This window comes from Chanodichthys erythropterus, chromosome 24 (genome assembly GCF_024489055.1).
Source record: "Chanodichthys erythropterus isolate Z2021 chromosome 24, ASM2448905v1, whole genome shotgun sequence".
Classification (NCBI taxonomy): domain Eukaryota; kingdom Metazoa; phylum Chordata; class Actinopteri; order Cypriniformes; family Xenocyprididae; genus Chanodichthys; species Chanodichthys erythropterus.
Window position 1 is genome coordinate 21,923,479 of NC_090244.1, and position 15,893 is coordinate 21,939,371.

Consider the following 15,893-nt stretch of genomic DNA (forward strand, 5'->3'; position numbering starts at 1 on the left):
CAATGACATCATTGTCTCTAAAAAATATCATGTAATGAAACTATCAAAAGTAACAACAGATTTTCTTTAAATTATATATTATTATCATAATTTAATAATAATAATAATAAAAAAAAAGATTTTAAACATTTTTTTTCCCCCAGGAATTTTTTTTTTTCAAATATCATGAATAATTAAATAATAATTTTCATTAGGTTTTTAAAGTCACACCACTTGACATGTTCAAACGTTTACCTTGCCTTAGAAAAAGCTCAAATTACCTGATATTTTAAGTAAGCAATAAGGTACGAGAGGCTGTACTGTATCATGAATAAGTCACAGCTGAAGGGCGTTGTTAGGCACGACGCAAAGCGTTTTATAAAATGGTTACCACACAATATTGAAGCCAAAAATATGTATTAATGCACCTTTCATGAAGTAAACTTTAACTAAAAGCCTTCCTTCTGCCGGAAAAAATAGTCCCTGACCATGAACAGCAACAGATGTTACATTATTACACCATTAGATGGCGACAAAGACTGTCTTTATGAGTGTATCAGTCAGTAGTGAAGACTTTTACATTTAAAAGACTGAATTGTTGTGAACACGGAACAAGACGCAACTGACAAATGCTTTGACTAGCTCTGTCAGTCAAGGGAAAACCCCTTAACTGTTAAAAGGACAAGATATTGCAGCAGACATTTAAACAGATTTTTTATTATGAACACAGGACTGACCTGACGGAAAATGCTAAATCTGAATGCAGGTAATAAACTCGCTCACTCGATCTCTTACTCACAATACTCTTCTACATTATACAGTAAGCTTCAATGAACAATATCAACTGAGAACAAACAGTTTCCATTGCTAAGAGTGGTTGCTAAGGTGTTGTGTAGTGATACACAGAACCGCTGGGTGAAGCAGTCATGACCAATCAGAATCAGAATGTTTTATAAGAGATTATTTTCTGCAAGTTTCTGAATGTTAGTTGTATGACTTTGATTTGTCAGACAAATTATTTGAGGTTTTCTTTGCAATAATTGAATTAATTTATTGAGGCTTTTCATTGTAATATCAGGACAACGGTATTATCTTGACATTTCTGACTTTATGCACCCTAAAAGTAAAAATGTATTTTAATTCAAAAAATAAAAACATTCTCGAAATAGAAAATATGTATTAAAGTTAATGTATGTGAAATTAATTTTAATATATTTTTGAAATAAGTTCATGGAAAGGGACTAGTGACATCAAAAAAAAAAAAGTCAAGCAAGATTTTGACAAAAGACTGTGAAATATATGTTTAGTAGCTGAACATCACAAACATATATCAGGATATTAATTCACAATGACTTTAAACAAACTGAAAGCGAGGCTAATGAGTGACAACTTAATTTATAGGCTATATTTGCAGCCGTTACTTGAAATAGCATTGCCCCGTTTACAAATGTTTTGATTCATAAAGTGATCTGGCAGACCTATACAACAGCGCTGTAGGCCTACAGTGTGTATGCTTCATCTGAAATTGAGCTTGAGTTGAATCCAGGCAATTTTATAGACTGACTTGCTTAGACTTTTAAATACGAGTCACTGCTGCAGTGTTGACACCCTTGACTTTGACTTCATCTTTCTAATGAACCCCACAAAGTCCCGGGCAGCGGCACTATCATTAAGATTCACACAGTTTCAGCTCTGTATATTTGTAGCATGCCGTATTAGTGTGAAGTGCGCGGTTTCTGGGATCTCAGCCACTTCGCAGCAGACGTCAGACGGATGTCTCCAGAGAGAGTAGGAGTTCCGAATCCAAGGAGCATCAGCTATCATCAATTAACTGCATTACTGTTTAAACTTAAACAGCTTAGGGTCTCTGTGATCCTTTTGGTCTCTAGATATGGCTCAGATCCCTATTTCTATGCAGGTCTAAGTGTTTGTCATTTTTATTGTCAATTTAAGACATTAGGGCTGAGGAAAAATATTGATTTTCACAGGGGAAAAAAAATAAATAAGTAATTTTGGTGATCAAAGATGAGTTAAGTGATAAAATTATTGACTACAGGGGGACTTTAATTTTTTTTATTAATATTTTTTCTAATTATCAAACTAGGTTTCCTGTATCATTTCCACCACCACAAGTTGTGAATGTTTGTTTGCTTTTTGTGAAGTTTAATGTGATGCAATAAAAAGACTATATACCCCAAAATAATGGCATAATAATAAAATAATGGCGCATTTCAAGTGAAAGACCAACATACTGTACAACTCGACCAATGTAGTGTGATTAAAAAAACCAAACACTCTTATAGCCAGTTCTTTTCACTCAATCAGAAACATGCACTGTTAACAGTATAGTCATGATTCACAAACAAATGACTCTTATGAAATGGTTCTTTTTAGTGAATCAGAAATATACCAAGTGATCAGAGCATTTCTGATTCAAAAACTTGTTTCTCATGTGAGTTGTTTCGTTTAGCAAATCAGTAATATACCATGTGATAAGAGCAATTCTGATTCACAAACTTGGTGAGCTGATTCTTTTTTAGTGAATCAGGAATATATAATGGGATCAGAACATTTTTGAGTCTGTTCTTTCAGTGAATCAAAAAACCTACAGAACGACCAGTGTACAGTAGATTGATTCCCAGAACAAATGACTCTTATGAGTCTGTTCTTTCAGTGAATCAGAAAACCTACAGAACGACCAGTGTACAGTAGATTGATTCCTAGAACAAATGACTCTTTTGAGTCTGTTCTTTCAGGGAATCAAAAAAACCTACAGAACGACCAGTGTACAGTAGATTGATTCCCAGAACAAATGACTCTTATGAGTCTGTTCTTTCAGTGAATCAAAAAAACCTACAGCAAGACCAGTGTACAGTAGATTGATTCCTAGAACAAATGACTCTTTTGAGTCTGTTCTTTCAGTGAATCAAAACATCTACAGCAAGACCAGTGTACAGTAGATTGATTCCTAAAACAAATGACTCTTATGAGTCTGTTCTTTCAGTGAATCAAAACATCTACAGCAAGACCAGTGTACAGTAGATTGATTCCTAGAACAAATGACTCTTTTGAGTCTGTTCTTTCAGGGAATCAAAAAACCTACAGCAAGACCAGTGTACAGTAGATTGATTCCCGAAAAAAATGACTCTTTTGAGTCTGTTCTTTTAGTGAATCAAAAAACCCACAGAACGACCAGTTTACAGTAGATTGATTCCCAGAACAAATGACTCTTATGAGTCTGTTCTTTCAGTGAATCAGAAAACCTACAGAACGACCAGTGTACAGTAGATTGATTCCTAAAACAAATGACTCTTTTGAGTCTGTTCTTTCAGTGAATCAAAAAACCTACAGCAAGACCAGTGTACAGTAGATTGATTCCTAAAACAAATGACTCTTTTGAGTCTGTTCTTTCAGTGAATCAAAAAACCTACAGAACGACCAGTGTACAGTAGATTGATTCCTGAAACAAATGACTCTTTTGAGTCTGTTCTTTCAGTGAATCAAAAAACCTACAGAACGACCAGTGTACAGTAGATTGATTCCTGAAACAAATGACTCTTATGAGTTCTAAATCTATGGGAATATGGAAGTCCACACTACAACTGTAATGTTGGAATCACTCCCATTTTTTATTTTTTTTTTGAGCTGATGAACTAAAAACATTGACAACCAATCAGAGTTTAAAGCAGCAGACAACATCTGCATGTTCTTATAAACAGAATGTTATCATCAGTCGTTGTGAATGCTAATATAGTTATCAGTATAGTTATCTTTACAGTTATCAATCCTGGTGTGAATCAGTCTGAAACACCTCACTATATAATTTACAGCATCAGCAGAGAGAGAATTTCTTTGACATGATACCAAAACGGACACTCTAACCAAAATATAGTACCTAAATAAATCACAGTTAAATCAATTGAATTGAACTGAGAGCTTGTGAATCAGATGCAAACTGAATCTCTATCAGTATCCATCCCCACAAGTCATACATTGATGTGGCAGGATTTCCAGGCAAAAATGACACAGCACTTTTGTGGAAATGCCAGACGCCTCATTAATTCTTGAATATGCCAACTTCTCTATCTTTCTGCGGTTAAAGGGCAGAAACAGATCTGTCGTGTTTAGGGGTGAGTCACATCCAGTGGAATCCATCTCTGCATCCTCCCTCTGGTCTTTGCCTTTCGACAGGCATTAAGGCCACCTGGTCTTCCCACACACCATTTGTCCTCCAATCACATCATTATCCAATCACATAAGCAGGACTAATCTAATGGAAGGCCCATCAGAGACTTCATGATTTAGGTCTCATGTTCGTCATTCTTGTGATGAAAGTGTCTCTGTTTCCCGCAATAGTGCTTTGAGATGATCAAACTTCTAAGAAGATGAGAACATAGGGGAAGCTTTTAATCTATTTTACGACAAAGTAGAAATGTAGCACTTTTTTTTTTTTTTTTAGAAAGGACAAAATGAGTCAAGTTCAAAATGACAATTATTATTAACTCCGGAAACAAATGACTCTTATGAGTCTGTTCCTTTAGTGAATCAAAAAAGATACAGCATGACCAGTGTACAGTAGATTGATTCTCAAAACAAATGACTCTTATGAGTCTGTTCTTTTAGTGAATCAAATGACTCTTTTTAGTGAATCAAAAAAGATACAGCATGACCAGTGTACAGTAGATTGATTCCCAAAACAAATGACTCTTATGAGTCTGTTCTTTTAGATACACACTGATAAAAACAACTTGTAGGATTTACTTGATAAAATCATTGTAACAATTTGCACTCAGTTTTTCTAAGTAAATTTTACTGCTGTGATATCAAGTACAATTTACTTGCCAGTATCAAGTAAAATGTACTTAACTCTAAATGTAACATTTGTGAAGACATTAAGTAAATGTTACTTAATTATATTTAACTTAGCATGTTGTATTTATTAAAAGTAATTAAGTAAATTTAAATTTAAAATGTGAAAATATCAAGTAAATTTTATTAATCTTTAACATTTACTGTTATGAAGTAATTAAGTAGATTTTATAATGTCTATCCATTTCATATTTTGAATTACTTACTTTAATAAATTAATATTACTCACTATTATTATATACACTGCAATAATTCTTGCCTTGGTTTTACTCTAACTTTAGCATAACTCACACATTCTAAGCAGGATGTTGTAAGAATAAAACTTTTAACAGTATTACTACTTACAACTACTTATTCAGTAATTGTTTTACATGCCGGTCTAACCTGTCGTCAAACTAACGTCAGGCTCCACTTGTCACCACGACGGTAACCCCCAAAACTCCCAACATGACAAAAACTTTTCTAAATCCCACCTTAATAGAACATTAAACAATAATAACAAGTCTTTTACTTATTTATCTTGCTTAAAACACATGAAGATAAACAAATTAAACATTTTCTCTTCAAATTAAATCCGATGCAAAGCATTCTGGGAACTATAAATCCCCCAGTAGATTATACACAATAAAATTAAGTAAATGTTCATTTAAATATAGGCCTATTAAAAAAAAGCAGCAAACATCCTCGTTTTAAGTGAGTGCTTCCATTTCAGTAGCAAAACCAAACAAAAAACACAACTTTCCAAACAATTAAATAAATAAAGACAAGATTACAGCAATGCGACGAGCATCGCGATGGGTCAAAAAGCAAGGTAAACAATATGCGGTGCAGCGCGATGAGACAGTACGGATGCCCTGTATCTAATGCACGCGGTTGCGAAGCTTCCAACAGCGGTCAGGATTTGTAAAGTTTCCATTGATGCTTCGCAGACCAATGTCTACGGACCGTCTCTGCCACTGCAAGCCGGATCTTGTTGTAAAAAAAAAAAAAAAAAGCGCACCGACACACTTTGCTTTTTTCAGATTAAAATTTACTTCGTTTTTTTGGTGAAATGTGCTGTGACTGTAAAATAGTTAAATAGTATTTGTAAATATAAGATACAATTTACTTTTTCTTCTCAGATATGTTATTACATGAATAAATTGTGTAAATTTTACTCAAGACATTATAGTACCAACTTAATCTTGATTTTACAATGTATAAATTACATGAATTAATGTAATAGATTTTACCATACCACAAAGTCATTATTTTCAGTGCAGCATGACCAGTGTATAGTAGATTGATTCTCAAAACAAATGACTCTTATGAGTCTGTTCTTTTAGTGAATCAAAAAACCTACAGCAAGATCAGTGTACAGTAGATTGATTCCTAGAACAAATGACTCTTTTGAGTCTGTTCTTTCAGTGAATCAGAAAACCTACAGAACGACCAGTGTACAGTAGATTGATTCTCAAAACAAATGACTCTTATGAGTCTGTTCCTTTAGTGAATCAAAAAACCTACAGCATGACCAGTGTACAGTAAATTGACTCCTGAAACAAATGACTCTTTTGAGTCTGTTCCTTCAGTGAATCAAAAAACATTCAGCACGACCAGTGTACAGTAGATTGATTCCCAAAACAATTGACTTTTATGAGTCTGTTCTTGTAGTGAACCAAAAATCCTACAGTACGACCAGTGTACAGTAGATTGACTCCTGAAACAAGTGACTCTTATGAGTCTTGTCCTTTAATGAATCAAAAAACATTCAGTATGACCAGTGTACAATAGCTTGAGTCCTGAATCAAATGACTCTAATGATTCTGTTCTTTTAGCAAATCAAAAAAAAAACTAAAAAAATACAGCATGATCAGTGTTCAGTAGATTGATTCCCAAAACAAATGACTCTTCTGAGTCTGTTCTTTTAGTGAATCAAACAACCTACAGCACCACCAGTATTTTTATGCTAAGAGTATCAAGTTGTAAGTTAATTCATGATTGATTCTCAAAAACAAATGACTGTTTTGAGTCTGTTCTTTTAGTGTATCAAAAAACATATAGCACAACCAGTGTAAAGTATGTTGTTAATCTCCATGTTGTAATAACAACAGTTGTGGTGTGAACATATAGAAAGTAAATAGTTTTTTCCTCAGAAAAGATGTTTCAAGAAACCGCTCTTGTTTATGCAGGTTGGAGTTCTTCAACATAAAAGCAGTTACTCAGCTCAACTCGACATAACCAGGCGAGTGCATTCTGAATGGATGCCGGCGGAGAAATCTGTCTTTTCTTGCGTTTGCTAGATGCGCCGTTAGATAAGATGCCTTATCTAATCAATGCTTTGTAAGGGTGGAAAAGACTCTTGTCTGCTTCTACAGGATGAACTACCCTGCTTAAAAAGCAAAGTGCTAAACCTGCGATCAATACACATCATTCCCCTTCTCTTTCTCTATATCTCAAACTCAATAACGGCATTGATTTATGATCACGGTAATCATGATAAACGGCGTTACGAAAAGTCTTAACAATGCCTACACATTTGTCTTTTTTCACTCTCGCTGGTTCACTCATGCTTCGTGTTATTGAAATAATAGCTCTATTACAAAAAATAGGACATGAAGGTTTGTCTAAAAAGTATGAAGAAATTATGCCCTCTAAGATACCGTGTAAATTTTAAGGCATTGCATTTATCATTCACAGAAAATGCAGTCCCAGAATGCACTGCGATGAGCTCAATTGAAAAGTCTGCTGATATATGTATTTCATTCAAGTATTATAAAGAAAAATCGAATCAAATGAAAACAAATGACTTATTTTCACTTCATTGTTGCCTGTGCTATGCCTCAACTGGAATCAATTGGAGTTCGAGTTTACTGTGCACTTCACAAGCAAAGCATCTTCTTGTTAGCTTAGCATTGTGTTAAATAAACCTCAACTGGAATTAATTGTGGTTCGAGTTTACTGTGCACTTCACAAGCAAAGCATGTTTTTAGCTTAGCATCAGGCGTTTCACGCCACACATCACGTTCTCACACAGTGAAAAATACATCGAGGAGCAAAGAGAACAGTGGCAATGTGCCAACAGACAAGACAAAACAGGTTACTTTTGAAAGCAAACAAATTCTCAGCTTTCAATTTTTTTTTTTTTTTTTTTTAGAATTTCAAACAATAAATACCATTTTGTGTCTCTTTAAAGGATTAGTTCACTTTCAAATAAAAATTTCCTGATAATTTACTCACCCTCATGTCAAAGAAATTAAGGTTTTTGATGAAAACATTCCAGGATTATTCTCCTTATAGTGGACTTCAATGGACTCCACTGTTTAAGGTCAAAATTACAGTTTCAGTGCAGCTTCAAAGACCTACGCCTTCCCTATTCTATTTACGGAAAAAACGGAACTGGCGCTGAGTTCGTTCCGTAAGTTGAATAGGGAAGGCGTAGGACATACAGCGTAAGCTTTTTGAAGAATACGAAAGTGCGGTTTTGGCGTAACCACTTGGAAGGCGATCATTTGTGTTTATAAAGCATATACATTTACTTTTTTTTTTCGAAAATGACCGATCGTTTCTCTAGATAAGACCCTTATTCCTCGTCTGGTATCGTTTAAAGCCCTTTGAAGCTGCACTGAAACTGTAATTTTGACCTTCAAACTTTTGGAGGCCATTGAAGTCCACTATAAGGAGAATAATGCTGGAATGTTTTCATCAAAAACCTTAATTTCCTTTCGACTGAAGAAAGAAGGATATGAACATCTTGGATGACATGGGGGTGAGTAAATTATCAGGAACATTTTATTTGAAAGTGAACTAATCCTTTAATACGCCTTGACAGATTATAAAATGGGTTATCCCCAGTATATGCATGTGTATTATTACTGTTTTGTATATTGTCTTTTGTATTGTATACTGTTGTATGCATGCCTTATAATTAAACTATTAGATAATGTAACCTTCTTGGTATCAAAAATAATCCTTGTTTAACTCTCAACGTACATTTTATGCTTGTTGTATTAATCAGAGTACAAAGGGACACAAAACTGCCAGCCCACCCTGATCAAGCAAATGAGATTCTTCCAAACAAAGAAACTTTTACAGCTTAAAATTGCACCCTCTTCATTGGTCAAGCCAAATTTGAAAGTTGTGACCTCTTCAGAAGTTAAAAAGGACATTATCTCAGAGACCCTCAGGCTGTCGTTTTTGTGTAAAAGAGTGGAGACATCCGGTCTGACCGCAATGCCATGGGACCTCCCAGTGCCAGTGGGACCTCAAATGTACAACAGGCCATGTTGCCACTTTCTGCCTGGGAGAGAAAACTCATCCAATAACAACAGAGTCAGACCAAAGTTCATTCTTCTTCACTCAACCCGAAAAAACCTGACTGCACCACAATCAAACTACTGAACCATCAAGACTTTCTTTCTGAGACTGCATATCCAGACACTCGTTCAAATGCATAGTGCAAGTATTGTACATTCAACTAGAGGTTTAGTATAAGATGTAGACCCCTTGTTAGCAAGGGGAACTTGCGGGTTTTCGGGTCAGGTTTGGATTAATGAATAGCTTCGGGTTCGGGTCAGGTTTGTTACTAAGAAAAACTATATTATTATATATAATATATATATATATATATATATATATATATATATATATATATATATATATATATATATATATATATATATATATATATATATATATATATATATATATAATATATATATATATATATAGTTGATAGACGATTAATACTGAGTGTTTGTTGGACAAACAGGTTAACTGATTTTAATATTAATTCTGCTACATCAATTTCTATGAACTAATTCAAATATTTATAACTAATTATAATGAGGTATAACCTTACAGGATGGCAATGAAAATCATATGGACAAAACAATGCAGCTGATTTTATTACACTGGCTGATATTCATCATGAACTGGGTTGTTCTGTGATATCTAATCTGAGGCTAATTATGGATCTCCTTGATTAAAATAAAAGTAATTAAGACATTATTAGTGAGCACCAGTCATAGATAAGCCTTGTAATTCATAGCACACATCACAAGAGATGAACAAAGAATCCTTGGTCTTATGGCAAACATTAGCAGCGAGTTTATTATAATAAAAGATTTCATGTTGGCAAATTTGCTTTTAATCATTGCTTTGCTTTAATCATTTTCAAAAATGTGCTTTTTGCTCAAAATCTGCTTAGTGTTTTGGCCTGTTTTCTTGCCCCCACTTTGATTTTCTTAAACATCTCCATTCAGTCTTCATTAAAAAATACTATCAGAAGGTGCAGAATGAGGGTTAAATGCTGTGTTTTTACTCAGGTCTGGGATCATAGTGTCATTCCCAAGGGTGCACTTCCTCCATACAGGCCCACATCAAGGGCAGTAATAGGTGAAAGATTTACACACGAGAACACTGGATGAATAATGCAGAAAAATCAAATGCTCTTCACAGCCAGCGGTCAAGAGCAGGTGAGGTGTGCTGTGTTCCAGAGGTACAGTTGTGCAGAAAAAAAAAACAAAAACAAAAAAACCCCCTGCATTCAACTGCATTTTTGCTTTTGTTTTTTGGAATATAAAAATAAAATTGTGGTATAGTGTGGACAAAATGTCCAAATATTTTTGCGGTCATGCACTGTAAAAAAATAACCGTGATTTTAACAGTAAAAGACTGTAAAAATACTGCGGTGAAAAACTGTCAATTGGTTTACGGAAATTTTTCGTACTATATACAGTGAATAACTGTAATAGATCTAACGGTACATTTAATGTAATTTTATGGTAAAATACCATTAAATTCACAGTTTTTGGAAGCGAAAAACAACAATTCATTGTAAAATTTACAGTGAAAAACCGTAAATTGACATTCCCACAATTCCCTGCGTGACACTTCACATTTGATATATTTTCGTTGAAATAACTCTTCTTCTTAGTTTTTCTCATTTTTTCTAATCAGTTATGTACATTAGGGTTTTATGTTAGATCTAATGTTGTTAAATGAATGTTTATTGCATTTTTAAAATTTCATGCATGTTACCATGATGGTGTTTAGTGTGTGTGTGAATGACACTGTGTGCACCTTCTATATATTAATATTGTCCTCCTCAGCTTGTGGAAAATCTTGTGGAAATTGCGTTCACACCGAACGCGAATAGAGCGTCAAATTCGCGTATACGCGTCTAGTTTGCCGCTTGAACATTTTGAATGCATTCGCGCGTCTAGAGCGAAATAGACGCGCGTAAAAAACAAGCGTCCGAGGCGAAATCCGCTTCTTGTGGGAGGGGCAATGCTAGGCAGTTGTCTGTTTGCAAGATGGCTGATGTTGATCGTGCGTTCATCGAGAGAGCCACTGCTTTGTATTTACTCTGGAGAGCAGAACAGCAGCGTAGGGGTCAGCGTCGCGGGAAGGCTGCGGGTCGATAAACGTGTACGTGACTCAAAAGTGAAATGTGTATTTACAACTTACCAGGTAGCCCAATCTCCTCACTGACACTCTTCCAAGCGAGCTCCTTTTTATTCCTGTCTGAAGTATGAACTTGTGTCATAAATCTCTAGGTGACTGCTCACTGATAATATCAGTCGTTCCTCCATTTTGAATGAGTGACTCCGGGCGGGCCTGCCGCCACAGCAGCAAGCAGGCTCCTGATTGGTTAACGCGGCGCGAATTTACGCCAAAGTTAAAATTTTTCAACTCGGGCGTCAGACGCGAATTCGCGTCACACGCGTAAATGCACAAAAAGCACCATTCGCGCGTAACGCTCAATTTGTGTCATTCGCGCGAACTAGACGCGCGAATGAGGCGAATTTGCGTCTTCCGCGCCGCACTAAACGCCTCATTCGCGCCGCGAGACCTCCAGACGCGCGTAAACGCGTCTGTACATTGACTTAACATTGAAATCATTCGCGCCAGACGCTCTATTCGCGTTTGGTGTGAACACAGCATAAGGGCGCCAATAATTGTGGAGGGCACTGTATATTATATATATATTAAGGCTGGGAAACAATAAAAACTTTGAATCTAATTAATTACATGATGTGGAATTAATCTAAAATAATTAATCTAATTAATCGCAAATTTATCGTACATCAAATTTGCCTGAGAAATTATCCCCAAAAGATAATTTGAAGTCATTATTGTGTAAAGCATCAAAAAGACATTACAAAAAAATAGATTCAGAAAGAAATAATTTATTTGAGTGGGCACCAACCGCCAGAAACATAAATTGGCACCTATTCCAATATTTCCAATAATTCACCTATTCCAATAATTCCAATAATTCCAAATATTTGAATGTGTTTTGTCATTTAAATCATGTCAATTGATCTATTACCCGTGATGGGTGCTGCCGCCGCAATTCAGAGAATCTGTTTTTAAAAAGTTCATCAGTGTGTATTTAACAAAATTTATTTTTGGCTAGTAGCCTATTTAATGTCTATTTAAATGTCTGAATCTTAAATTTTACGTGGTTGAAAACAATGAAAAGCACTTAGAGTGTCCATCTCAACCCCAGCCAAAGTGCAAAAGCAAGTTTGAATTTAACAGTGAACTTTCTGATCTCACCGGTGTTGTCATACGCTTCAAAGGGTTAAAATCACCTTTCATATCTTTAATTTTAGGGACATTCTAACTGCATTCTATAGGCTATATCATGCAGTGAGTTGTTGCCCTGCATCATATTTATCATCAGGCAACTGTATGAAATGTCAGATGACCTATGTAGGTCTGGAGGCGGGACAAGTGTGTTAAATGTGTTAAAAAATTGTAACACGTTTTTTCCCCCGCAATTAATTAATCTAATTAACATTTTAAATCCACAGCCCTAATTTATATATTATATATATATATATATATATATATATATATATATATATATATATATATATATATATTATATATATATATATATATATATATGGCACCCCAGATGTCTAATATCCTGTACTTACAAACTGAAATGGAATTCCTAAATATAATGGCTCAAATCATCTAGGCAGAGAATTATCTAAATCTAAAAAGGTGTCTCTGTGGTTACTATCTATACACTCAGGTTCATGAAATGAGGCTGGATTAGTTTTTGCATTATTAAATACACTCAAGATAAAGTCCAGGCTATGGATCACTTTACAGCCATATGGAAACAAACCCACTGCTAATTCCAGCAGATCCATTTAAAGCCATTATTAATGGCGCATTAGTGTAGAGTGACGAATTTAAATGGTTTGCTGGCTGTAGCCGGCTTTTTATGGAAATACTAGAAATACAATATGCTAATCGACCGTTCATATATTGCTGATTTGAAGCGGAAAAGGTGTTTCTATCTTAGAAGCGACACAGCTCTTTCTTCGACGTGATATTTAAATCACAGAAGTTGTACGGCTGTAAATAATGTGAGTGCTTTGAGCGGAGCAGAGGAAGGCGATCATTAAAAGCCCGATCAGATAAAGGCCAGCAATTTCCTCCAATTACCAACCCAATCAACACCATCAGGGGTAAAATAACTGCATCAATAGACATGAGTGTGGGCGGTTTGTTTACAAAGGAGGAAACTGAGGCCCTTGATTGGACAATAAAACATGAAGTGAAACACAGAAACATACACAGTATACACATTTGTGTACTAATGACCAAAATTTGCACAATATACCCAAGTACAGTGCCCTCCACAATTATTGGCACCCTTAGTAATTATGAGCAAAGGTGGAGGTGAAAATCAATCTGCATTGTTTATCCTTTTGATCTTTCATTCAAAAAATTCACAAAATTATAACCTTTCATTGAAGGAAAACAGTTGAAAGTGGGGGGAAACTCACATTATGAAATAAATGTTTTTCTCCAATACATGTTGGCCACAGTTATTGGCACCCCTAGAAATTCTTATGAGTAAAATATCTCTGAAGTATATTCCCATTCATATTTTCATAATTCAGATTAGTTGAGTCTTGAGCCTAAAAAAATGATCAAACAGCACCTACATCCCCACAAGTTGTTCAGGAAGGTTTCAAGAAAAATCTTCTGCTCTCATCCAGAAACAATCTCCAGCATATTCAGCTGTCAGACAAGACTGGAACTTCAAACGGGACCGGCTTCTATAGTTGGATGAAACAAGAGCTTTTTGGCAGCAAACCCACCAGATGGGTTTGGTGCACACATGGATAAAAAGTACCCAATGCCCACGGTTAAATATACTGCTGGATCTTTAATGTTGTGGGCCTATTTTTCTGCTGGAGGTCCTGGACATCTTGTTCAGATACATGGCATCATGGATTCTATCAAATACTAACAGATATAAAATCAAAACCTGACCGCTTCTGCTAGAAATCCAATAATGGGCCATGGTTGGATCTTCCATCAGGACAAATATCCAAAACAAACATCAAAACCAACAACAAAAATGTGTCTCTGAGCACAAAATGAAGCTTCTGCCATGACCGTCCCAGTCCCCTGACCTGAACCCTAAAGAAAATGACTGAAGTGAACTGAAGAGAAGAACCACCATCATGGAGCTGGAATCTGAAGGATCTGGAGAGATTCTGCATGAAGGAATGGTCTCTGATCTCTTGTCAGGTGTTCTCCAAACTCATCAGGCATTATAGGTGAAGACTCAGAGCTGTTCTCTTGGCAAAATGAGGTTGTAAAAAGTTTTGAATAAAAAGGGTGCCAATAATTGTGGCCAACGTGTTTTGGAGAAAAACATTTATTTAATAATGTGAGTTTCCCCCCACTTTCAATTATTTTCCTTAAATGAAAGGTTATAATTTTGTGAATTTTTTGAATGAAAGATCAAAAGGATAAACAATGCAGATTTCACAGCTTCTTTTGCTCATAATTACTAAGGGTGTCAATAATTGTGGAGGGCACTGTATGTTGTGCAGTTTCCAACAATGCTTTGGACACATGAAAATGACAAAAAAAGTATGTACTTACTGCACAGACTTGGACGCCTGAGACCTGAACTTGGTAAACTCTCCTGGAGCAGTCCACTCAGATCCCAGCTGAAACACAGAACAGGATTTCTTGATTATTAATGTTAAAAAACTTTTCATAATCCTCCATTATAATGCATTTTAATTGCTCCAAATCATTGTTAATGTAGGCTACATAAAGACTTCATCTTAGTCTGTATTGTACATTTTACATCCTAGTCTGTAAGACTGTAGGCCTACTACTTTTTAACATTAGTGCTAATAGTGACCTACTATAAATTGGATGCCAGATTTATTATATTTTCTTATAAACCTAATGTATGACTGGATAATCTGTATTTTCTAGAGATAGATAGAGATCACGGTTCTCCCATGATTCTGAAAACAAAGCAGACAACCAAACAAAATAATAGGTTCTGACAAAATGTTGTTTTAATGTTATAAATGAGTCGATTTATACATGTCTATAAATGTTATAAATTAGTCTATTAAAAATATTTATTCATTTAAATGAATCAGTTATGTAAACTCCTTTAAAATTAGTGAATGAAGGCTTGTTTCATTCAGAGTTTTTGAACGAATTTCATCATATAGTTATATTTCATCAATATACAATCTTTATCAAGCGTAACATTAGTTTCCAGTAGCGGCTCCTGTAAATTTAGGACCCAGATTCTGGGTCTTAGCGCTAGTTTATGCGCACTTTTGCGTTTGCATTGTATTATTCGGCCTGAGGGTGGCGCTCTAATGTTGATTGACACAGGTTGTTTTAAAATATTAAAAGTTGTTTTATTTGCTAAACAATACCAAAAACTACTCAAAAATTTGAGAAACATATTTCATTTAAATGAATACGACTTTTCGAAAATAAAAATATATAGGCCTATTATCGATTTGTTTTTGTTATTTGGAAAATTGTATATTCATCAAACAAAATGGAGTAAGTCTAATCCCAATTTTGCAGCCTTTAAAGTTTATTTAAAATCTGTAAAGTTTTTAAAAAATCGAAAAACCCAAACAACAGTGAAAATAAGTGGGACAGCCTGAAATCTGCCCCAATGGCTCATGATTACAGGATGCTGCAGTTCCATTTTTCACCACAGATTTACAATGGAAAATTGTGGGGTGCTGTAGAGC

General features: G+C 35.1%; 1 protein-coding gene across 1 annotated transcript in view; it reads right to left on the reverse strand.

Annotated features, from left to right (window-relative positions):
* Positions 1-15,893, reverse strand: part of b4galnt4a (beta-1,4-N-acetyl-galactosaminyl transferase 4a) — a 210,974-nt gene that overhangs the window by 50,898 nt on the left and 144,183 nt on the right. The window contains exon 7 of the mRNA XM_067379463.1: positions 14,758-14,825. Coding sequence (XP_067235564.1) covers positions 14,758-14,825 — 68 coding nt within the window. The remainder of the gene's footprint in view (positions 1-14,757; positions 14,826-15,893) is intronic.